Source organism: Megascapheus bottae, chromosome X, assembly GCF_031878675.1.
Source record: "Megascapheus bottae isolate mThoBot1 chromosome X, mThoBot2.hap1, whole genome shotgun sequence".
NCBI classification, from domain to species: Eukaryota; Metazoa; Chordata; class Mammalia; order Rodentia; family Geomyidae; genus Megascapheus; species Megascapheus bottae.
In genome coordinates, this window is record NC_143547.1 from 46,531,250 (window position 1) to 46,557,312 (window position 26,063).

At 45.9% G+C, this 26,063-nt stretch overlaps 1 protein-coding gene and 1 pseudogene across 1 annotated transcript; both read left to right on the top strand.

Moving 5' to 3' along the window:
• The first annotated feature begins 11,222 nt into the window (after window positions 1-11,222).
• Amer1 (APC membrane recruitment protein 1) lies at window positions 11,223-14,716 on the top strand. Its single transcript, XM_090325628.1, has one exon. It carries the CDS (start codon window positions 11,295-11,297, stop codon window positions 14,691-14,693), a length of 3,399 nt encoding a protein of 1,132 aa, XP_090181754.1. The 5' UTR covers window positions 11,223-11,294; the 3' UTR covers window positions 14,694-14,716.
• A 5,981-nt stretch (window positions 14,717-20,697) lies between these two features.
• LOC150041002 (zinc finger and BTB domain-containing protein 6-like) lies at window positions 20,698-25,307 on the top strand (annotated as a pseudogene).
• Window positions 25,308-26,063: the final 756 nt, after the last annotated feature.

Here is a 26,063-nt window from a genome sequence, read left to right on the forward strand (position 1 = left end):
AAGGAAGACTGGGCTGGGCCAGATCAGTTCAAGGCCTTTTCTCTGGATATGTTGAAAATACTTACATGAGCCATGCCTACTGCATTTTGAAAGAGTAAAATGTTAGGGTAAGTGTGAGGAGTGAGGATGGGCCAAAGTACACATCTGGCTTGCAGTGCTAAGTCAGTCCAACCAACTATGTGCGCTGAGCCTTCCTTCCTCCCTACCTTCCCTTCCCTTCTCTTCCCTTCCCTTCCCTTCCCTTCCCTTCCCTTTCCTTTCCTTTCCTTTTCCTTCCTTCCTTCCTTCCTTCCTTCCTTCCTTCCTTCCTTCCTTCCTTCCTTCCTTCCTTCCTTCCCCTCTTTTCTCTTCTTTCTCATTGTGTCAGTACTGGAGTTTGAACTCAGTCCCAGAGCACTCCACCTTAGCGTTTTTGTTTTCAAGGCTAGCACTCTACCACTTAAGCCATAGCTCCACTTTTGGATGATTCATTGGAGATTAGAGCCCCATGACTTTCCTGCCCAGGGTTGGCTTCAAAATGTGATCCTCATCTCTCAGTCTCCTGAGTGGCTAGGATTACAGGCATGAAACAACAGTGCCTGACAATCTCCCAATTCTAGATAGGGTAAATGAAGTCCAGAATATGGAAGGGATTTATCTAAGGATACACACAAAGCACTTGACCCCTCCACATAAGGTTTCTTTCTTATTCCCTCACAAGCATCAGTTTCTGCATTTGGCCTTTCACACAGATTATGGTGCCTATATAACTGACACCTACCTTAGTTCTTCATCTGAACTGGGGGGAGAGATGGAGCCTTGTCTCCTTGTCTGTGATCTTGCTATGTTCTTCTAGTAGTGGATCAGTACTGGATCAGGTACCTAGGCAGGCATGGTACCCACCTTGGATATTCTGTAAGGAGACCTGGGAGCCTGAGAGAGGAGTAAGTAGTAAGTGGCTTCCAAAGAAGATTCTTAGGTTTGGAGGTAGTGGCTCACACCTATAATCCTAGCTACTCAGGAGGCTAAGATCCAAGGATTGAGGTTCAAAGCCAGCCCAGGCAGGAGATATCCATGAGACTCTTATCAATTAGTCACAAAAGCCAAAAGTGGTACTGTGGCTCATGTGGCAGTGTGCTCTCCTTTAGTGAAAGGAACAGTGCCCAGGTCCTGATTTCAAACCTTAGTACCAGTGCACATATAGGTACACACAGACACAGACACACGCACACACACACAGACACACACACACACACAAAGACACACAGACACAGACAGACAGACAGACAGACAGACAGACACACACACACACACACACACACACACACACACACACACACACACACAGGATTCCCAAGGCTGGGAATGTGACTTGTGACAGAGCATTTTCCTAGCATGTGCAGTTTTCCTAGCACTGAAAAAAAACAATCACAGGGAGAGGGACAGGGAGAGGGGGAGGGGGGGAGAGGAGGGGGGGTGGGGAAGAGAGAGACAAAAGGATCACCAGGTAAACCCATTTGTAAGCAGCGGCTAAGTGGGTGAGTGCTTCCTTCTGCCTATAAAGAAACCCCATGTGGATTCAGGGCTTTAAAGTCTGCAGGGAGCATGTGGGGAGAGTCTGGCTTGAAGGTCAGGCAGAGGGGTTTGGCCCTGATCCTGTAGGCAATGCGGAATAATTTGGTAAGTAGAGGAGTGATTGCTGTGAGCAAATGAATCTGGCAAAGGTTATGCAGGATGGATGGCAAGGGAGGAGGGAGGCAGAGGGCGGGATTTCAGTGTTGCAGCACGGAGGAACTAAAGGGAGCTCATATTTAGAGGAAGTGGGGTAGCAACTCTGAAAGGAAAGGTGACTGCAAGCAGCCCCAGCACAAGGACCCTTTATTGGAGATCTGTTCTGTACTTAATAATCAGTCGCTGTTTTCTTGCTGTTCTCCTCTCCAAACCACAATCCTGCAACGGTAGGTAGCATTATCTTCATTTTGGCAAAAAGGCACTTGTGTCTCCAAGAAATTAGGATGCTTTCTCAAACCATGCATTTTGTAAAGGGTGAAACGTGGGATTCCAGTGTCAGGCTGGTTTGGGAGATGTAGTGGCTGAAGGAGGGACCGTTTGGGGTACATATAAATGGACAGATTTGTAGCTGGCCACAATGAATGATGTGATATGGACTGGATGAACAAGTCAACTCAGGGGCTGGTGGGAAAATAGGTGTTGGGAGAGAATGCCTGCTTTGGGGATTGGGCTGGAGAATTGGTATCTCCTCTGCAGGAAAGCTGCAAAGAAGCTAGGAAAGGCTCTTTCAGCCCCTGTTGTAGTGCCTGTAGTGCTCCCCAATGATCTCAAGGTCACAACAGGTTTGAGAACAGATCTCTGCTCTGGGCTTTAGAAATTTATCACATTCACATTCCAGATCATTTTGGAGATCATTCTGTGTTAGCTCAAATTCTGCATCTTTGTCCAACAAGGCAACTTTTAGTCCTACCTTCTTGAGGGCCCCTCAAACTTTTCTCCCAAGGAAAGAGGGAGCAGAGGATATGTTCCACAGCCTGGGAGTAATGTAGTAGTGGATGGTCTTACTGATGAGGAGAGCAGCCTTGGGCTGGCTGGACTGCCCCGGATTCTGAAGTCAGCAGGCTTTCTGGAATGTGCTGGGTGGGGCCAAAACAGCAGCAGCCAGTGAGGACTGGAATTGTTGCAGAGGAAGCTTGGCTGGGCTGGGCTGGGCTGGGCTAGGGTGGAATGGGAGGGAGAATTGATGGCTCTTGCAGGTTTGAGGGCTCCCTCACTGGCTCATTCCTCCTATTTTAATTGGGAAATGCTTGCCCAGTGCTGCAGAGTAGCATGAGTTTGTAACTTGAGGTTCAATGTGGCTCTGCCATCATAGGATTACCTTGGACAAGTCTTTTCTGAAGCCTAAGCCATTTCCTTCTAAGTGACCAGAGATATCAGCCCCCCTCAACCACCCACCAGGCTGGATTAATAGGTGGCTGGGGAAGGCCAGTGGGGGAGGGGCTAAAGTGCTTTGTTAAAATCGTGTAGGACTGTCTGTTGAGTTTATTTTCTTTGATCTTGATAACTTTCTTTTTTTGTTGTTGTTGTTGGTCTTGTGGCTTGAACTCTGGGCCTGGGCGCTGATCTTGATACTTTTAGCTAACTTGAAAGTTTTGATCTTTCTGGCGTGGACTAGAGAAGTTGGCTGGTTGAAATTCCCAATAATCCAGTAGCTGACACTAAAACTTGGCTAAATTAGCAAATAAACCTCTGGCAGGATGACCGCATAGTCATCCTCATTTACCTTAGAGGGAAAGTAAAGCCCAAAGAGATTCAAGAATTACCCAGAGTTCAAGATTTATCCATAGAGCCTTGGAGAACACCTGACTCTAGGAGCACCTCAGAGCACCGCTCTGGCTGCCAGAAATTCTTCCAACTGTGCTTGGTGCTGGTGGCTTACACCTGTAATAATAGCTACTTGGAGGCTAGAATATGAGGATCCTGGTTCAAAGCCAGACTGGGTAGCAAAGTCCATGAGACTTTCATGTTCATCAGCCACCAAAAAGCTGGAACCCCTTGTGGCTCAAGTGGTAGAAAGCCAGCATTGAGAAAAAAAACCAAACCAAAAAAAAAAAAACAATTAAGTGACAGGACTCAGGCCCTGAATTCAAGTCCTATCAGCAGCAGTAAATAGATGAATAGTCCAACCATAATTGGAATATATATTAACAAAAAATGGCTATGATGTTTTGAGGTTCTGTTATGCATTTTATTTGAAACTTTCTATACATTGGCTATGTCGGTAAGACATAGCAACTTTGGGGCTCATTGGCAGTACTTTGATTTGAACTCTTGCTAGGCAGGTACTCGGCCATTTGAGCCACACACCCAGCCCTTTTATGATTTAGTTATTTTTCAGGTAGGATCTTGTTTTGCCAGGACTGACCTTGGATTTCTGTCCTCCTACATATGACCTCTTGTTCTCCTGCACAGCTAAGATTATAGATGTGTACCACCACATTTGACTTATTGGTTTGAAATAGGGGACTGAACACTTCCTGTGCATGATAGACAGGAAGATAATTGTCCCAGTCTCTCCTTTCCAAGTAGGTAGGCATATTAGGCGTCCACCACAGCCACACCCAAAGAGGAGGCGCAGTGAACAGCTTCATTTTACACTTAAGGAAACCGGAGTGTAATCATGTGAAATAATTTGCTGAATTTTTCTCCAGCTAGCAGCGCTGATTCCAGTCAAGAACTGGCTGGCTCTTGGTGAATCGATGGGTAGCCTCCCCATTCTTGTTGCTCTTACCTTACGGTTTCCCAACATACGGAAGGGCAAGATGGCCCGGGAAGACTGCTTGAAACAGGTCTGAGGAACTGCAGCTGGTCAAGACCAAGCCTGTGGAACTACTGCACAATTACACATACTTCTTTCTTGGCTGAACTTAGTTTTCCCAAAGTTGACTAAACTGGCCCAGGAAGCTGGGCTGGGAGCACAATGTGCAAGACTCAGGCTGCAGCTGTTTCCTCCTCCCTGGAAGGGTCTCTGGGGCAGGTTTGTGGCTGTTCTCTTGCCAGTATGTTGAGTGAAGGGGAGAAGGAAGAAGCTTTTCCCTAGTAAGCTGGAACAGCCCCACCATTCGCTACCACCATCTCCTCCCTGTCAAATTAGCAGCAGCTGCGGCAGAAGGCCCCCCTACCCAGGGCTACAAAGCAGGTTTGGGAGGGTTCTCTTACCCAACAGTCTACTTGAAACTTAGCCAGCAACACTGACTGAGAAATCTGAGGTTTGAGGGCTTTTGCATTTGGCAGGACCGCTTTCTTTTTTCCCCTTCCCTCCTCCCCTCCCCCTTTTCACCTTCCCCTTTTTCCTCTCCCCACATCACTCTCTGCCTCTCTGTCTGTCTCTCTGTCTGTCTCTGTCTCTGTATCTCTCTCTGTCTGTCTCTCTATCTCTCTGTCTGTCTCTCCGTGTCTGTCTGTCTGTCTGTCTGTCTGTCTGTCTGTCTGTCTCTCTCTCTCTCTCTCTCTCTCTCTCTGGCCTTGCGCTCAGGCCTGAATGCTATTCCATAGAATTTTCGCTCCAGGCTAGTGCTCTACAACTTGAGCCACACCTCTACTTCTGGTATACTACTTGTTAATTGCAGATAAGTCTCATGGACTTTCTTTCCTAGGCTGGCTTTGAACCATGATCCTCACATCTCCTGAGTAGCTAGGAATACAGGTGTGAGCCAGTAGTGCCTGGCAGGACTTTCTTTGCAGGACCTCTGAGGAAAGTTAGCCCTGGCTTAGGGCAGCTCCAGTGTATTCCTTCCTGTGCTGTTTGCTTTTTGCCTCTCTTCCTCTTCCTAGTGAACTCTTGTGGTCCTGAGTCAAGGTCCTATGTCAAGGCTCATTGAGGAAAGAGAGTTTGGGGATTGATAATGTAACAAGGAGTTATGAAGTGTGGAATGGAGGTGGCTGGGTGGGACTAAGATCTAGAGCTGCCAGCCAGGAAAGTCATGTTCCTCTCCTTCCCAGTATTCTGGGGGACACGGGCAGAGATACCATGAGTTCCTCTGGGAAGGACAAGGCAGGAGAGATATGATAGCAAAAATCACTATCTTGGGCCTGGTTTGGAGAGTGCCTGAACTGTGGAGAAGAGAATCTCAGGAATATAGCTCTGCCTCATTCATCTACCCCAATCACACACACACACACACACACACACACACACACACACACACACACACACACACACACACATGGATTTTAAAAGTATTAGCAGTAGCTTGGCACTGGTGGTTTCTATTTAAAGTCCTAGCTACACAGGAGGCTGAGATCTGAGGACTTTGGTTCAAAGCCAACCTGAGCAGGGGAATCCATGGCACACTTACCTCCAATTAATCACCAAAAAGCTGGAAGTGGAGCTATGGCTCAATTAGTAGAGCACCAGCCTTCAGCAAAAAGCTAAGAGACAGTCCCAAAGCCCTGAGTTCAAGCCCCGTGAGCAGCTTCTCACATGAGTAACCTTGCATTCATAGTTTCCCACTTCTGAAGAACACAGATTCTGACTTGGGAAAGGAACAATTAATAATAGGAATGTGTTTGTCTTTTATACCACAAGTACCTGAGACTCAGTGGAATATATTGGCCTCGTAGGGCCCCCTGTCCCACGGGAGGCTGGCATGGTTTGGACTCTAGCCTTGTGGCACTTGGCTCCTTCTACAACACTGCAGCTGCCTTTGACAGCATAGAGAGTGTTCAAAGGTTGGCCTCTCCTCACAGTTAGCATAATAGCTAAGGCAAGAGATTGACAGAACAGTCTGCTCTCCAGCTAGGGCATCCCAGTTCTGAAAGCAGAGTCTTCTTTGTGATTCAACTTCTCTAATCTGTCTGTTTCTAAGAACTCTAGCCTCAACCCAGCAGGACAAGTTGGCTTTTGATTCAGAGAATGTCTGGGCCCATAAAGTTTTTCACATGTCCCGTGGATCTTCCTTGAGGCTCAGCCACACTTACTAGTCTCACCTACTTTTTCTATATCATTGCCATTTCCATCCCCCTCTCCATGACAAAGCCATTTTGAATGCCTCCTTCTCATTATTTCTTCCTTCTTTTCCCCCTCCTCTTCCTTTTCCTTGTCAAAGAAGATCTGCTGAGCCCAGAAAATATCTTTCTGCTTTTTAAAAATTTATGTTGGTAGCCAAGAGAGTATCCTAGTGGTAGAGTGCTTGCCTAGCATGCATGAAGCCCTTGGTTTGATTCCTTGGTATTACATACACACAAAAAGCCAGAAGTCGTGCTATGGCCCAAGTGGTAGAGCACCAACCTTGAGAATGCTCAAGGACAGTGCCTAAGCCCTAAGTTCAAGCCCTAGGATTGGCAAAAATAAGTAAATGAATACATACATACATACATACATTTTTGCTGGGGTATTTTAACACAGTATTCAAAATGATACCACACTACATAGCTTAAGAAAAGTTGCATATTTTCTTTCATATGTAGCTTCTAGACCTAAAAGATAAACATATATGTAAATATTGTGGACCATATATATGTTTGTAATTGGGGATTACAGGGAGAGAAAAGAGAATGCTAGCAAATAATAATGAAATATATTGCATCTGTGAATGATGATAGCAAAATGAAACTCATTCAAAGCTGGTGAATAGAGGTGGGGGATGGTGAAAGAAAGAAGAAATAAGAGAAGTCAATGTGATTAAAATGCTTGTGTGCAACATTGTGGTAAAATACCTTTAAACAATTAGTACACGAATGTGAAATAGGTCTTATCATCATTGGAGACACTACTGAGAAGAAAGAGAGTGAAGGACAGTAAATATGGTTAAAATACTTCATGTACCTGCAAAGAGGGAACAATAAAACTATCTGATATTGTTTTGGGAAGGAGGAACGGGGCCAGAGAGAGTGGCAGAATGGATTTGTCTAATCAAGGTACCACTGCCATGTACGACTAATTGGTACTAATTAAAAATGTAGAAAATCTAGGTACACCAGTGGCTCATGCTGATAATCCTAGCTACTCAGGAGGCTACAATCGGGAGGATTGTGGCTCAAGGACAGCTCAGGCAGAAAAAAATATATGAAATTCTGGCTCCCAAATAACTTACAATAAGCTAGCTAGAGGGATGGCTTCAAGCGGAAGAGTGCTACCTGAGCAAGCCAGCTGAGTGAGTATGACTCACTGACTTCTAACCTCATTATTGCAAAAAAAGAAAGTAAAAGGGGCCGGGAGTTTGCCCTAGTGGTACAGTGCTTGCCTAACCCGGGTTCAATTCCTTGGTACCACATACCTAGAAAAAAAGCAGGAAGTGATGCTGAGACTCAGGTAGTAGAGCTCTAGCCTTGAGAAATTCCAAGGACAGTGCTCAGGCCCTGAGCTCAAGCCCAGGACTGGCAAAAAAAAAAGAAAAAGAAAAAAAAAGAAAGAAAAAAGAAGGATGAGTGAAAATAAAAATTAAAAAAAGAAATAATTGGGACTATTTTATATGTCCTGTATCATGTTGTGCTTTTAGACTGTTACATGAAGGACTCTCCCTATTAAGTTTAGGAACTTCCTTTTAAAAGTAAAGTCTGAAACAAGAGCTTGTGTGATTATTATTCTTAATGCTATGTTATTTCTCTTCTCTTTTTTTGCCCTTTGGTTAATCTCATATTGTTGCTGTATCTGACTTTGTTACCTGTAATTGTATATACGTTTATTTGTTTATTTGAAATAGGAAAGGGAAGGGGGGAAAACAAGATGATTGGTAGGGGGTAGAGGGGGAGGGAAATGAGGACAAACATGAGAAGGGGTATCAATCAATGTGTGAGAAGTAATGAACCTACTATTTAGCGAATGTAAGTGTAACCCTTCTATAAATTACCCCGATAATTTTTTTAAAAAAAGCAAGGGTTAGGGAGTCTCTCTTTTTAGCTTGTGTTATAGCACTGAGCTCAGCACCTACCACCTACCTGCCTTCCTTCAGGAGAGATTTGTTTTCCTGAATTCCCGAAGGGGAATACAGTTTCTCAAACAACTCTGCTACTACCTCCCCCATCTCCCAACACCATAATGATAGCCCTGTTTTTAATTTCAGGGCTGAGGTGAAAACATTGGTACCATGGAAAGTAAGGTATTCAAATAGAGGATAGGGCATATGTATAGTCAGTTGTGGGGCTTGAACTGTGGGCCTGGGCACTGTCCCTGAGCTCTTCAAGCTCAAGGCTATCGCTCTACCACTTGAGCCACTGTGCCACAATAGGGCCCATAATCTTACTAGACCAAAAGGCACAGACTGCATGATGACCAGACACATCGCAGAGAAAACTTTATAATCTAAGCAATTTGGCAATTTGGATCTCTGCAGTGAGGCAATAAGATGAGTTTTCCTCTTGTCTTTTCTGCATAACTAGACATCATCTTGCTCCAATTTTAATATTCAGTTCTGCAGAAATGCTCTTGGCTGAAGTTTGATCACGCAACCATTTCAAGTGTCAAGTCAAGCATGATACCAGGCATTAAATGAATGCTTGTGATACGAGACCTAGGACTTCAGGAGCATTTGTCTAATGAGTTCAAAGGCTAAAGTATAGCTGCCAGTCTCTCTTCACCTACCAGTGTTGGGTCACAATCTTCACTGCAGATGAATATGTGAGTTTTATTGCCTTGGCAACCAACCACAGGGCTGGTGTGCTGGCCAGCGGTTCCTGATCTCCATCAGTCTCTCCTCCTTCTTCCTTGCTCTCTCTCATCTGTTTCTTTTTTCCTCCCTTTCATTGTCTAGCTCTCTTGCTCATGTTATTTCACTCCTAGCAACTGTCCTGCCTCCGTTTCCTTCCCTAAATCCCCTTGAATGCTACTGGTCACCGTGGTAAGGGACATTGCAGGAGGATTACTGGTTTAGCTGTCAACTGACTACAGGTATTGGAATCTACCAGTGAATGGGGGAAGAGTATTGGTGTGGGTTAGGGTTCATCCTTTTTATTCCATCTATGTGGGCACTTAGATATCTGGATGATTGGGAGCCTAGATCAGAAGAACATGGCTTATACCAGATTTACGTATTTAAATGGCCAGAAGCATGAATCATGGAGGATCATAACTCTGAGTTCCTTTCCTACACCGAGACCTAGATGAGGGCCAAAACAATGAGAGGAAAAGACTAAAGGGGAATGTTTACCTTTTGGCTCAAATGCAGAATATGGGAATCTGATTTCATTTGTAGATGGTGACATTAAAATCTTCTAGTAGAGAGTTTGCACTAGACTTACTCTCTCCTCTTTGAGAAGAAAGTATTGATCAACCTTTCAGATGGAGGATAGTGAAGCCAAGAGGATTTTTGTGAGACCACACACTATGTCATCCTAGCATTGTAGCCCTGGTCTGCAAGTCTGTGAGGTTTCTCTTCTAGGGTTCTGAAGATCTAAGCCCCGTACTGCCTGACAATTTAGGGGTCAGAGGTGAAACTGTAAGTCCTCTTCCCTTCCTGGGCCTTCCCTTCCTTCTATCCTTTTCCCTTCCCTTCCCCTCCCCACCTCTCCCTTCCCCTTCCATTCTGTTTTTATCCTTCTCTTCCTTTCCTTTCCCAGGCCTTCTCTTCCCTTCCCTCTCTCCCCTTCCCTCCCCTCTTCACTCTCTTCCCCTCTCCTTTCTTTCTTTCTTCTCCTCTTCTCCCTCTTTCCTCCCCTCTATCCGTGTCCCTTTCCCTCATCTCCTCTACCTTCCTCTCCCCTTCTTTCCCTCCCATTTTGTGCCAGTACCAGGGCTTGAACTCAGGGCCTTGCCCTCTTGTTTGTTCTTTTTTTTCACTCAAAGTTAAGACTTTACCATTGCACCCACTATACCACTTCCAACATTTTACTTGTTTGGAGATGAGTATTTTGGAGTTATCTACTGAGGCTGGTTTCAAAACTCAATCTTTAAATCTGATTCTCCCGAGGAGCCAAGATTATAGGGACAAGAGCCACCAGTTCCTACCAACCTTTTTTCTTTCTAGTCTTAGGCAAAATATTAATGAGAGCCCATCCTAAGTTAAAATTGGCTGATACCCAATTGAATGAGTACAGTGAGGACTCAATCAGATATTTGTTTTGTTTTGTTTTAAATGGTACCAGTACAGGGACTCTAACTCAGGGATTGGGTGCTGTCCCTTAGCTTTTTTTTAACCAAAGGCTAGAGCTTTCCACTTGAGCCACAGCTGTACTTCTGGATTTTTGGCAAACTTCAGATCTCAGCTTTGCAAGTAGGTAGGATTACCGGTATAAGCCACCAGTGCCCTGCTTTCAACCAGGCATTGTGCTACATTCTTTCTCAAAAAAAAAAAATCCTGCCATACTAGAACTAACCTCCTTTCTACTTTGCCTTTTCCCTCCCCTTTGATTATCCATGAGCCCTTTCACCGGCAGTAGCTCCACTGGGTCTTTATGCACATCTGCAGTACCCTCTGTCCAGTGTTCTCTTCAGCTTATAACTTGAAGGGAGTGGACTAGTGAGGGGGTGGCTGGTGACAGCTGCCTGTTTCTGGCTCAGTGTAGAATTTCACTACTCTGGGGCCCAGGGGGCTGGCCTAGCAAACTAAGCATATGGAATAGATTAAGGTTTCCCCCATATTTTTCCCTTACTTTCTCTCTGGTTCTATTCCAGCCTGAGCCCACAGACACCTGTCAAAACAAACTCAAGCTGAGTGCTTACTCATCATTATCTGTCTCTCTCTCTCTCTCTCTCTTTTCTCCTGCAGACCCCCACTGTGATGCTTCCTGACTGATGATGTTATAATAGCACCTGGAATCCTGAGGCTGCCTTCTCAGCTGAGTGTACCTGAGTAGTCTTCGTCACCATGGAGACCCAAAAGGATGAAGCTGTTCATGCCAGGGGAGCAGCAGCCTCTGGGGATGCTCAGGACCAGGGGTCAGAGAAAGGATCCAAGAACAAAGCAGCTGAAGAAACAGAAGGGACACCATCAGAGCCACCCTCATCTGGCCCAGGTAGGTTGAAGAAAACTGCCATGAAACTCTTTGGTGGCAAAAAGGGAATATGTACTCTGCCTAGTTTCTTTGGAGGAGGACGAAGCAAAGGTTCTGGGAAAGGCAGCTCCAAGAAGGGTATAAACAAGAGCAAGACACATGATGGCCTGAGCGAAGCAGCTAATGGCCTTGATGATGCTGTCGGTGAAGGAAATGGCTCCTCCCAACGTCTGCCTGAATCACCCGGCCGATTTCCCAGCTCTTACAGTGCCCATGGGGCCTTGGAGACGGGCTCCAGACATAAAACAGCTGTGGCTGGAGTTACAGAGAAAGCTGGAGCTGACAAGGTACTCTCTGTGCCCAAGCCAAAGAAAGGTCTAAAAGGCTTTTTTAGCAGTATCCGTCGTCACCGGAAGAGCAAGGTGGCTGGGGCTGAGCAGAATCAGCCTGGAGCCAAGGGCTCTGAAAATGCCAGAGCTGGGTCTCATGAGTGCATGAGCTCAGCCCCTTTAGCTTGCTCTGAAGAGACCTTCCAGGTCCCTAAGATAGACAATACCAAACCTCAAGATGCCTCTGGACCAAAAATGTCACCAATACCAGAACCCTCTCCACCAGCTAAAGCTACTGAGGAGATGGATTGTAAAAATCCAGAAAAACTCAAGGAGACCTATCCTTTAGTACTCGTGCAGCCCCAGCCTGCTTCTGAGGCCACTGGCCTAGAGGAAGAGCCCCACACTCCAGAAGCAGGGGAAAAAGTGGGAGCTGGAGAGGAAAATCCACCTCACGGCCCTGTGGGGGGTCAGCTGAGCCTTCTGTTTGGAGACGTCACCTCCCTGAAAAGCTTTGACTCGCTAACAGGTTGTGGTGACATTATAGCAGAACAGGACATGGACAGTATGACAGACAGCATGGCCTCTGGAGGTCAGAGGGCTAATCGAGATGGAACCAAACGAAGTTCCTGCCTGGTGACTTACCAAGGAGGTGGAGAAGAGATGGCCTTACCAGATGATGATGATGAGGAAGAAGAGGAGGAAGAGGAGGAGGTTGAGTTAGAGGAGGAAGAAGAAGGCAAGGAAGAGGAAGAAGAAGACTTAGAATATCTATGGGCAAGTGCCCAGATGTACCCAAGGCCCAATCTGAACTTGGGTTACCATCCAACCACATCTCCAGGCCACCATGGGTACATGCTCCTTGACCCTGTTCCAGCTTATCCTGGCTTAGCCTCTGGGGAACTTTTAACTCCTCAGAGTGACCAGCAAGAGTCTGCCCCCAATAGTGATGAAGGATATTATGACTCTACTACACCTGGATTTGAAGATGATTCAGGGGAGGCGTTGGGGCTTGTCCGCATGGACTGTCTACCCCGAGACAGCTATAGTGGAGACGCCCTGTATGAGTTCTATGAGCCAGATGATAGTCTTGAGCACTCACCACCTGGAGATGACTGCCTTTATGACCTCCACGGTCGTAGCTCGGAGATATTTGATCCTTTCTTCAACTTTGAGCCCTTTTCTTCCTCCCGGCCACCTGGGGCCATGGAGACAGAGGAAGAACGACTAGTGACCATCCAGAAACAGTTATTGTATTGGGAGCTTCGACGGGAGCAGCTTGAGGCTCGAGAAGCACGGGCTCGAGAAGCTCATGCCAGGGAAGCCTATACCCGAGAGACTCATGCGAGGGAGGCCTACGCCCGGGAGGCCCACCCTCGGGAAGCTCATGCCAGAGAGGTTCGATCCCGAGAAGCCCAGACCCGAGAGATTCATGCTCAAGAAGGTAAAGTAAGAGAGAGCCCAGCCTGGCAGGAGAAGCCTGTCCTGGAGTATCAGATGAGGCCATTAGGCCCCTCAGTGATGGGCTTGGTTGCAGGGGCATCAGGAGCCTCCCAGACCACCCACCGTGGGACCACATCAGCTTTCCCTGCCACATCTAGCAGTGAGCCAGACTGGCGAGATTTTCGTCCTCTGGAGAAACGTTTTGAGGGAACATGCTCCAAGAAAGACCAAAGTACCTGCCTGATGCAGCTCTTCCAAAGTGACGCCATGTTCGAGCCAGACATGCAAGAAGCAAATTTTGGCGGATCTCCCAGGAGGGCCTACCCTACTTACTCACCCCCAGAGGAGCCAGAGGAAGAAGAGGATGAGAAGGAAGGGAATGCCACTGTGAGTTTCTCACAAGCCCTAGTGGAGTTTACCAGTAATGGAAACCTTTTCTCCAGCATGTCCTGTAGCTCTGATTCAGACTCATCCTTCACCCAAAACCTCCCTGAGCTGCCCCCAATGGTGACCTTTGACATCGCCGATGTGGAACGGGATGGAGAAGGCAAATGTGAAGAAAATCCTGAATTCCACAATGACGAAGACCTTGCAGCCTCCCTGGAAGCGTTTGAGATGGGCTACTACCACAAACATGCCTTCAACAACTACCACAGCAGATTCTATCAAGGCCTGCCGTGGGGTGTAAGCAGCCTCCCACGATACTTGGGACTTCCTGGCATGCACCCTCGACCTCCACCTGCTGCCATGGCGCTCAACAGGAGAAGCCGCTCCCTTGATACTGCGGAGACCCTAGAGTTGGAACTCTCCAGTTCCCACCTGGCACAGGGCTATGTGGAATCTGATGAGCTACAGGCCCAGCAGGAAGATTCAGATGAAGATGATGATGAAGAAGGAGAATGGGGTCGAGATAGTCCTCTGTCTCTCTACACTGAGCCCCCAGGAGCCTATGATTGGCCTGCCTGGGCTCCCTGTCCTCTTCCAGTGGGACCAGCTTCTTCCTGGATAAGCCCCAGTCAGTTGGATGGGCCTCCCAGCCAGTCTCTGTATAGGCAGGCAAGCTGTTGTATACCTCCTGTTGCTATGGCAATGTCCCTGTCAGGGCCAGGGCCAGGGCCAGAGCCAAGAGTGCCTGGGGAATCTGGGTCTCCGCTAGCTCGACCTTCACACCTTCCTCTACCCATGGGCCCTTGCTATAACCTCCAGTCCCAGGCCTCCCAGAGTGTGAGGGCTAGGCCTCGAGATGTGCTGCTGCCTGTTGCTCATTGTGCCAATGAGCCCAGTGGCTCCTCCACTTCTGGAGGCTTCAACCCGAACCCTCTGCCACAGGCCAAGCCTGTGGGTATTACCCATGGTATCCCTCAGCTGCCCAGGGTCCGACCTCAGCCCAGTCACTACAGGGCTTCCAGCCTTGATCTGTCAAAGGAGAGGCCTGAGCAAGGTGCCTCTCTCCCTACCAGCTACCCCTCCACTGCCACGAATGGAAACCTAGCCAAGTAAATCACCAATTCTGGAGTGGGGTCATGGGGCCTGAGCATGTGAATGGGGATCAGGGGTTGGGCAGAGGGGTGGGGATGAGAATTGCTGTTTCACTTGAAAACCTTTTGGCCAAGGAAAACTCCTCCGAGTTTTCATCCTTGTTTTTTTCCCCCTTCCCTCCTCTGCCCTCCGTGGCTACGTTCAGCTCGAGTATACATCTGCTCCAGGGAGGCTGCTGCTACTCTGCTCTAGTTTTTGCTTTTGGGGTTTCTTCTTGTGACCCTTGCAGGGTTTGGGATGCTATGATTTTGTGCCTATTCCAGTTGCCAAGTTAGTGATTTATATATAGAGAGATAGATATATACGCACACACCTATATAATAGCATGCATCTGTAAGACAGGCTGGACCCTTAGCACCCCCTGTTCCCTCTCCCTGGTAAACAACTGATGAGCAACAAAGTCTGCTCTGCCTCTCACTTGGGGAGGAGGAGCTTGTTTGCTGTTAGCAATGTGAAGTTATGGTACAGATCCTCCTCACCCCCATTCCTTTGGCCTTGGCATCGCTGCCTCTGTTACATCAGATGACTATAAGCTATTTGTCCCAGCTAGCAATCCTTAAAGAGGATCAGTAGCATGTGTCTCGCTGCCTATTATTGCGGGCTTTGGCATCATCACCAGATGAGGGCCTTTGAAACTGGCCTACCATACTTTGGGTTGTAGAGAAAACAAAACAAAACAGTTCCATTAATGGAGTGATTCATTCTGTTTATTTACTAGCAGAAGACAAAGCAAAGTTCTACTGTAGACATTGCCATGAGAGTCTTGAGCTCTGGATCTTTTCTTCTCTTAAGTCCGTGACCGCTTGAGTTGCTGAGAATTTCCAATTTTCATTTCTTTTTTCTTTTTTTCCTCTAAAGGAAGTTTTCTTAATCTTATCACCAGGAACATGATTTTTTTAATTGACAGAAAGGAAGAGATGCAACCTAAATTGGGCATTGGCTCTAGGTCTTTGGAGTTTTTTGAAGTTCAGGGGAAAGAAACAACAATATCACCAACAAAGGCCCATGTAGCTTAACCAACAAGGGAAGAGACTTCAAGACTATGGTACCTGTAGCAGCCCAACTTTATAGAAGAGAAAACTCCTTCATCCCTTTCCCCACAAACCCAAAAGGTCCCTAAGCTTTGCCCACCCCTTAATTTGGATGGATGCTGGAAAAAGGCTCCAAGCTTGCCCTCTGGAGACTGGATACCAAAAACGTCTCAGCTACTGTTCTGGGCTCTCTAAGGAGATTTCATCTTTCAATTAGCCAAGTCCTTAGCATCATCAAAGGACCAGGATGCTTGAGAGGAAATACTGTGACATGCCCTGACTCTGCTCACCTGTAGGACTCCAATTTGCATGACAGTTGCAGCCTTTTATGAAATGAATAGACTACCCTCTCCGTTCTGCGTCCATGCAGCTTTCATGTTAAACTAGATGAGAGATGTTTTGGTAGGGAAGAGCTTGCTGTCAGGAAAACATTGCAAATAGGGTTATCTTGCCAGGTTCAACTTCTTGGTAATCACCCACAAGAGAGGTTCCTTTTCAATTTCGTTAGTGGAAATGACATACTAAATTTGCTTTTGGCCTGGATGTATTGACCCAAATTATCAATCTTGTCCCTTTTGCCCCTGTCCCCACTACCACCTCCTCACTCCCAGCCATCTTCATATCTGTTAAGAGAAGAGTCAATATGGCTCTAACCATTCCTGAGAGAGAGACAGACAGAGAGAGAGAGAGGGGGGGGGGGGGAGAGGGAGAGGGAGAGGGAGGGAGGGAGGGAGAGAGGGAGGGAGGGAGGGAGGGAGGGAGATTTAACTTGAAAACAGATGCTGTTAGCCCTCCAAGTCAAGGTGACTTTGTGGGCCAACTGTTTCTTGGCCAGAGGATATGGCCATGCTGGTCTTTGTCACCGTTTCGGATTGGGATTGGCCCTGTGCCCTCCCTGACAAGTGAAAATCTGACTGTTGGAGTCTACACTCCTGGCAATAGCCACATGACTTTTCATGTCCCCACCACCAAGGGCCTTCAAGAGATCCACATCAGTTCTCTAGGCTACATTGTGAGAAAAGCATCTGATCTGGAGCTTGGAGGATGAAAGAGGGAAAGCCAGGCCTCCTCACCCCAAGCATTCCAAAAGGGAAGTGCCCAGATTGCAAACCATCTGGCCTCTTACCAAAGTTGCTTTGGGAGGGTGAGACTGAAATTGGCGTGGATGTTTGGCAAGAAGTAAACACTCACCAAATGCCTTCACAACAGGAGAAAAACCCACCTCTCGCCTCTTCTGTCAGGGCAGCTTGAGCTCCTGTCTGCATGTGGACTGTGCCAGCCACCGCAAGGAGTAGAGCTATCACCAGCCTCCATAGCCTGCTGGAGAAGAGCTACCAGCCTATATGGGAAAAGAAGGAGATCAGCCTTCTAACAAGGGCTCAGAGAGCCCCGCAGGGGCCAGAAGGGTAGTGAGATCCAGTCTCTGAGGGGAGCTATCATTGCCCTGACATCCTTCATTGGACTTTATAAGGTTGCACACCACAGCCTAGGACCTGGAGTTGAGTAAGGTCTTTATGGCTTGAAGCAGCATGGCCTGTAATTTCTTTCAGTGGTCTTGCTATCCCAGAGACAGAGTCTTCACCATCGAAAGTGGGCCATTGAGATCTATGGCTGCAGGTTCTTTTGACTAGCTAGAGATGAGCAAGTCATGACCAACTACCAGCTGCAGCCCAAAAGAGAAAGGAAGAAACTCCTTCCTGAGGATGTGGTCATGGCAATACCGAGTGGCAATGGGAAAGCCATCCAAGCTCCAGGCCCCTCTCTAAATCGGCAAGTGCTTGCTTGGTCGGGACCAACTCTACTCTAACTTATTGGAAGTGTTGATAGGTCCAATACCTAGGCTGTGGTCAGATGAACATCGTGTCTCCATTGCAAGGTCCTAGGATAATGATTTTGGTTGGCATTTCATGAGATGGGACTTGAGAGGAGGTAGCTGCCCTCATTTTGCTACCCAGTAGGCCTAGGTAGTATCAGCTTTGATCCTGATAGGGTTCAGATGAGACTGGCCCTTTGGAGGGCCAGTGAATGTAGCTCATGAAGGCCACCCAGCAGGCCTCTCCCAGGCCAGGATGCCAGTTTCTTGGTGCTTTAGAGCCTCCAAGGAAGCCCTGCCTTGGGGTCCTTCTGGCTTTAGCTTGGGTACCAGGCTGCACGCCTCCCACCATAAATGCTTCAATAGAACACCAGTCTCTTTCCTCTGTCAGTGCTGTCCAAAGGACCCTGGGTATATGCCCTCATCCTGCTAGCAGCTTTCTCACGTGTGCCAGTGCCACTATCATACCTGCCTTGGCCCCCAGGCTCAGTAACTAGGGGGGAGGCATGGGGGAGGGCATTTAGCAGGGAGACTTCAAAGTTTACCCATGTGTATGTTGCATCCAAGTTGTTTTTAATATATATATATATATATATATCTCAGAAGCCAATTAATCTATTTTTGTATTTTTTGCATTTTATATTCATGGAAAACAATGTTTATCAATGGTTCTTTTCGGATATGTTTTATTTGTAAGCGGTGCTGTTTACAGTTTTAAACAAACACAAAGATGACACAAAAACCGCTGCTGCTTGTGCAGAGAGGCCTGTCATCTCAACTGCCTATGGCCCTCCCATTCCCCCTCCTCTCCTCTCCCTGCTGTGTCACACTGTTAGTTCCTTCCCCTGATGATACGGACAGCAGAAGATGTCTAGGTACCGAAGACATGGCCTGTGTGAGCACATGGAACCTGATAGACAGCGCATTGTATAGCGTTGTGTTTCTCTGTTGTATCCTCTTTCCCTGTATGTAGATCTGTGAATATTCATACTTTTCCCCACCACCTTATGTTTGTTTGTTTGGTTGGTTTTTTGCTTCTATTTTTGAAACCAGAATGTCCATGTTGTGCTATTTGTCATATTGAGTTTCTCCAAAGGAGCATGTTGGGGACATTCTCCACCCAGTGAAGAGGACCCGGGGGGTTTAAGTACACCTCCGTTCCTCGAGAAGTTGGGGGAGCCAGATGGCAATGATGCTGAAACCATCGAAAAAAAATCATCATCTCGTTGAGGACCTTCCAGGAGCCCAGTGGATTGTGACAGTTGTCCAGAACAGACTTTGGGGAACTCCTTGACCCCCCTCTTGCTGCTTTGGGGGAATCTGTCCTCCTACTACCATTCCCCCTTCCCCCACTCTACTCCAGCTCACATGTGGATGGTACTTTGGGTTACAGTGACTTTCAGGGGCATGGCTAGCTGGCCCGATGCCTTATTTTACATCCTGTAGTCACTCCAAAGAAGAAAATCCACATGGCATGTCTATGTGTGAGGGTTGGGTCTATTAAGAGGAGGGGTGTTAATTATTATTCTTGTTACTATTGGTGCTTATTTTCCCTGCTGTATATGGAGGTAGTGTTGGGGTAGGAAACAGGAATGTACATTAGGTCATATTAAATAAAATGGCTGGGGGAAGGAGGGAAGAAAAAGCAGAGCTGTACATCTTCAGCCTAGGTGTACGAAGAATTCTTCCTCTCCCAGAATAGAAAGGGGAGTGGGGCCTCTTGCTGTGCCTCAGCTTTCCCTTCCCCATGCCCGAGACATCACGGAATCTGGGTAGTGATTCCTCTAATTCTAGCTTTCACTGACATTTAGATATCTTGATGCACTGCTTGTATGTTACAACATATTTCTTTTGCAGAATGCTAATAAACTTCTGGGTCCAGGAGGGACCCCCCCAGTCATTAAAATGCATTCTTGTGGTTTGTTGCACAGCAGCATTCCTGTGATCTGTGGTTGGGAGTTTGCCTTTACAGGGAAATTGAGAAACCAAGAAGGTGGAAGGGGTAAGAGCTAAAACTAAATGAAGAAACGTAAGTTCTCCATTCAGACCATGCCTTGTTCTTCAGTCAGAGATCCCTGTTCTTAACTCCATCAGACCTTCCATTCTATGATGACACTAGCTAGCACTTCTGAAGTTGGACTTAGTTTGGGCTGCCTCCTGCTAGTGACTTGATCGAAAGGATGTGTGTGCTTGGGCACTGGTGGCTCATGCCTGTAATCCTAACTACTCAAGAGGCTAAGATGTGAGTATTGAACTCTGAAGCCAGCCTAGGCAGAGAAATCCCTGACACTCTTATTTCCAATTGGAAGTGGAGGTATGTCTTAGGTGGTAGAGCACCAGCCTTGAATGGAAAAGTCAAGTGAGAGCATGAGGCCCTGAGTTAAGCCCCAGTAACAAAACACATACACACGCACTTATACACACACACACACACACACACACACACACACACACACACACACACACACACAATGTCTGGTGGTAGGATAGTCCAATAAATCTCTCTATATATAACTTCCTTCAGAGATACATATTTACCTGTGGGGCTGGGCAAGGAGGAATGTGGAGCTTCTACCTTATATTGTAGGGTATCTTCCAGTGGGTACCAGAGGTATAGGGCAATAATTGTCCCCCTGGGTCCATGTGCTGGTGTCCAGGACAGTCAGGCTAGGCAGGAATTATTTCCAACTTCCTGTTACTCATACAAGCATCTGCCTGGGTCACTAACTAGGAGAAGGTGATTGTGCTTATAATCTTGGTTTCTCTAATCCATTTAGCCTTGGCTCTTGGCAAACAAGGCTATCTGGCACTGGGTGTGGTAGAAGTTTCAACTGTAATCACCAAGCCAGAAGTCTGAAGTAGCTTTTTTAGAAAGGCAGGACTGAGGCTTGAAGTCAGGTCCTGGAACCTTTCCATTAGCTTTTTCATTTTTAATCTCTCTTTTTCAATTTTAATCTCTCATTAACCAATTAGGCCTTGGGCAAAATCAGAATGTTAAGCTATCTCAGAATGACCCATAGGTCTTTGTCTACTACCTAACTCCAACACTCCCCCTCGCTCTCACCCATTCTGACTCACATGGCCTGGGGTAAGATTCTATGAGTACTTTCTGTGGTGCCCAATGACTGGTGCATTCGACCTGCTGGACAAGATGAATGGTAAGAAGCCTTCCTGTTTTGCCCTGACAGGTGACTGCCTTTTGCTGCTTCCTCTTTGAAGTTGGGGGAGGTGTTTATTCAGGGAACTTCTTAAGACATTTTATCAGTAAGAAGCCACTACAATGAGCTCCATGCTGTTCTGTGGTGTGCTTGAGGGCCAGGGCTGTACCTGCTGAGTGGGATTCCTTTGTTCTGTTTTTCTTTCCGGTAGATGTAAATGTAACAGATAAGGTAATTTTGTGCAAGACCTTGGAGATGGCTGTGGGCAAGTTGTTTGAAACCTACAAGTCCCACCCACTAGAAGGAACTTGAACCCACATCTTCTGTCCTCTCTGGATATTTTCTGCGATTTAACTGGGTTGCTTGGTGCCTGGAAGATGGACATAGCAAATGACTTGAGGGAAGGTACTTACAGATTCCTTAAATCTCCATTATCCTCTACAAGGCCCTAAGAAGTAGGTAGGCAACAGGTCATCTCCTCTCCACTTACAGATGAGGAAATAAATGGAGGCATGCAGAAGAGAATTGATTTGTGCAGGTTGTAGAGGAGACTGGGGAAGGAGAGAAAGTCTAATGGACCCTGCTTGCCTAACCAGGGTCCTTTCAGAAAAGAACTTACATACTCAGGCTGTTAGGTCCCAGGGAGCCAATCAGAAAGGCCTTCAACAGCAGTAGGCCACTACTCAACCAACTAAACCAAAGATATACTTCCAAAGAGGGAGGGAACCAGGTATGGATATCTAATGGACCACTAACACTGTCTATATCCAATGGGAAGTTCATCTTTCTTCAGAAAACCGGGTCAAACTATTCTCTCTTTCCTTTTGCTTCTATTATGAACTTAATATGCTCATTTATAAAATAAAAATAAGTCTTCAAGCACAGAAGAAATGATATCTCTGATAAGGTCCAGGTACTAAAGACATTTTATGTTTTCTTGCATAATACCTTAACTCTAAGAGATTGGCCTTGCTATTAGCTCTATTTTAGATAAGAAAATGAGTGTTTCAAAGAGGTTAAAACTTTTCCCAAAATTCATACAGAAGATCACTGAACTACCCATCTTGTGATAGATAGGTAGATAGGAAGGGAGGTAGTAGGTAGGTAGACAGAGAGAGAGAGAGAGAGAGAGAGAGAGAGAGAGGTATCACATGTAATGTACTGCATTAAATTAATCTGTTGATCAGTTGAACATTAAGTGTGGAATCCTAACATTGCTTCCAGCAGCTGGCCCTGGGTAACAGTATTCAACAGCAGAAAGATACCTTGGGCTCTTTCTCTATCCTACTGAGTGGAGCCCAGCCTAGCTTCCCAACACCAAGCCTGAATTTAACAGGGGTTTGAGGCTTTGTCCACCTAGAATGGGACTCCCTCTGGGTCTCAGGGAATAGTATCCAGCCAGGTGGGTTGAACCCTCCTCCAGCTTAAACCTGTAAGCATCCAAGAAGGATGATGAATAACAGTGAGTCAATAGACAGAAGCACTTAGATACCTGGAGAATGGCCCTCCTGCCACTCAGACCTGTCAATTGGAGCAGTGCCTCATGAAAAGTTACTTAATTGTAAATCATTTTAATAGCCTCAGTGGGAAATGGTCTCTTTATCTGAGACAGCTATTGCTTTCTGATGGGTTCTGGACGCTTTGCTACCTCCTCTGTTTGTCTCTAGCTTTCTTACATCTTCTCTCCTTGATACTGGAGCACATTTCCTTTGTGATCTTTCTAGCCCATGAGGAACCTCATATGTCTTCCTAAGGTCTCCTGAGATGCATTTATCACTAACAGGAAGCGAAGGCTATGCAGATCACAAAAATTATGATTAAAAGTAACATAATGTCCTTCAAGGAGGCAAAAATGGAACAAAGTCACATGTTGAAATGATAAGAAACGGTTAATATACAAAGGTGCCAGTAGCTCACACCTATAATCCTACTCCCCCACACCTGGCTGGTTTTGTTTATCAGTATTAGCAGTACTGGGACTTGACTTCAGGTGCTGTCACTTCGTTTTTTGATCAAGGATAGCGCTCTATTACTTGATCCATATCTTGTCACTTCCGGCTATTTCCTGGTTAAGTGGAGATAAGAGTAGCTCAGACTTTTCTGCCTGAGCTGGTTGTGGAACAGTGATCTTCAGATCTCAGGCTCCTGAGTAGGATTATGGGTGTGAGCTACTGGCACCTTGCATATTAACCGTTTCTTGTCCACAGAACTTACAAAAGACAAGTCATTAATGTTGGCCAGGCCTGAAAATATAATGTTAGCATTTGGGAGGCCATGGCAGAAGGATCACAAGTTTAAGCGCAGCCTGATCTTGTCTAAAAACAAAAACAAAATAATTAAAAAGAAGGGATCTGTTAAGGGCCTATTCATATGGAACAAGGTAATTGGGAGGGAGAGCACAGAGAGACAAGAGACAAAGAAACATGAGGCCTGGAGTTTGGCCTAGTGGTAGAGTGCATGCACAAAGACCTGGGTTTGATTCCTTGGTACCACATACAAAGAAAAAAGCCAGAAGTGGTGCTGAGGCTCAAGTGATTTGACTAGCCTATAATTTAGAGCTTTAAGGTTCTGCTTCCTGGGCATTTGGAGAACAGAATTTCATGCTGTTGTTCTTTCTTCACTCTACTACTTTTGTTGCTTGACTTCTGTCTACATCATTTGTCTCAATGCTTGCTCTCACTAATGGCATACAATTCTGGATAAATTTTACAATATGAGATGTTCCTTCGTGTGTGCGTGTGTGTGTGTGTGTGTGTGTGTGTGTGTGTGTGTGCATGCTAGTACTAGGGATTGAACTCAGAACCTTCCTGGAACTCTCCCTTGACTTTTTTTTCAAGTAGTACAGTACTAGCCTTGAGCCAGCTTCCCTTTCAGCTTTTTGCTGGTTAATTGGAGATAGTCTCACAGAGATTCTTGCTTAGGCTGGCTTTGAACTGGATCCTGAGATTTTAGTCTCCTGAGTATCTGGGATTACAGACTTGAGTCACCAGTGCTGGGCTGAGATGTCCCATTTTATATGAAGCTCAAGTTGATCTAGCTTAATTTCTAGGAGCCAAAGAAACACTGCTATTCTGCTTCTTTTTCCCAATTAATAACCCTTCAAAAGTGGAAGACAAGGATGGTGTTCTCTGTGTTAACAAATATTGAGTGTCTATGACGTACCAGGTATGTTTGTGGTTCTTAAGTTGCAACAATAAACAGGAAATATAGAACCCTGCCCCTCACAGAGTTTATATAAGAGGGAGCAAATGACAAACAAAAGATACAGTAAGTCAAATGGTAATAGGTACAATAGAAAAAAATAGAGTATGGAAAGAGAGATGGTAGCTGCAACTTAAAATATAGTGAGAGTACTCAGAGTAGGTCACATTCTAGAGGACCTGATCTCCTGAGCTGAGAACAGATCACATGTTCTAGAACTAACTGCTAAAATGCAGTGAGAGGTTATGCTAGAAGATCACAGGTGCAGTGTTAGGTCTAGGAAGGGCAAAAAGGGGCCTATAAAACTGGGTGCCAGTGGCTCATGCATGTAATCCTCGTTACTCAGGAGGCTGAGATCTGAGGGTCAAGGTTCATAGTCAGCTCTGGCAGGGAAGTCCGTGAGACTCTGAGTCTACAATTCACCACTGAAAGGCTAGAAGTATAGCTGTGACTCACGTGGTAGAGAGCTATGGCAGAAGGATCACAAGTTCAAGGACAGCCTAATCTACACAGTGGGAGCTTCTCTCAGTACAAAAACAAAAACAAAATAACTAAAATAAGGGGTCTTCCAATAGAGACTGAGATAATTGAAACTTCAAAAGATAAACCTGTGAACATAGATCTCCATGTCAAAGAAAAGGCAAACAAGTATGTTACAGTCCACAGTAGAAGCTTGACATCAGAGGGAAAGAAATGAATTCACTAGATCTCTCTACTGTAGACATAGATCTTAAAGAAAATGAAATTTGTATTCTCCAGGTGGAGTCTATGAGTACACCTGGTATTGAAAATAGAGCAGTTTCCATAGCCTTGTACCACATCAGAAGCAAATATGTACTTCTCAGAAACACAGCATTCACTGATCAATTCTACAGTTGAAAGCAGAGGAGTGGATGTTCCTGGAAATCAAGGCCAGGACTTATTTTGTGAGAATACTAATGGAAGTCATGGTACAGTGAATGAGATTCCGAATCTGGGAGAGAGTTATTCACTAAGGCACCAGTGTCCCAGGTGTCCTGGTAGCTTTCTTCATGCTGAAAAGTATCTGCATCACCTTAAGTTGCATAAGCTCTTCTTGTGCTTACAGTGTGGACAAACATTTACACAGAAGAAAAACCTCAACCAACACATTAAAGGGCACATGGACATATGGGCCTTTCAGTGTTCTGTGTGTTTGAAGACCTTTATGGCTAACAGCACACTTCAGGACCACTTGAACATGCATAGTAGAGATTGACTATATAATTGCCACTGTTGTAATATGGATTCCAAGCACAAATCTGCCCTCAAAAAGCATTTAACCTGTGTTCATGGCAGGAACAGTGGTGAAAAACTACCTAGACTTGATCTCAAAAGGCAAAACCTACTATAATTGATATTACGGACTTGCTTTGTAAACCTTGTATCATTCTGTTAGACAAATCTTTCTATATAAATGATATCACTTGTACAAAATGTAAAGGGTCTATTAAGGGCCTATTTATGTGGCACAGGGTAATAGGGAGTACACAGAGAGACAAAGAAACATGAATGTTTCCAGAAATTACCCTGCTACAAAAAGGTGCTTCGTTGGGGAAAAAAAACTGATTTTACTAGCCTAAAATTTAGGGATTTAAAACTCTTCTTCAAGGGCACTTGGGTGAAAAAATCTTGAGTGAAAAAGCTCAGGCCCTAAGTTCAAGCTCCCGGACCAGCAAACAACAACAAAAGCTCCTACAAGACCATTTAAAAGACTTTGACAATTGCCAGGCATTGGTGGTTAACAAGCAAAGAGCCAGAAGCAGACCTGTGGTTCAACTGGCAGACTGAGCTCTAGTCTTGAGCAAAAAAGGCAAGGGAGAGCACCCAATCCCTCAGTTTAGGTGCCAATACACACACACACACACACACACACACACACACACACACACACACACACACACACACACACACACACACACACACACAGTGTCTTTGGTTTTATCCTGGGTGAGAAAGATGGAAGAAGCATGACAAAAATGGATTCACCTAGAATTGTCTTTTTCTAGGCTGAACAGCCTAGTCCTTAGAATGTTCAGGCTGCTCTAACAATGTGCCATTGAAATTTATTTCTTCTCTTTCTGGAAGCTGGCTGACTAGTTCATGATGA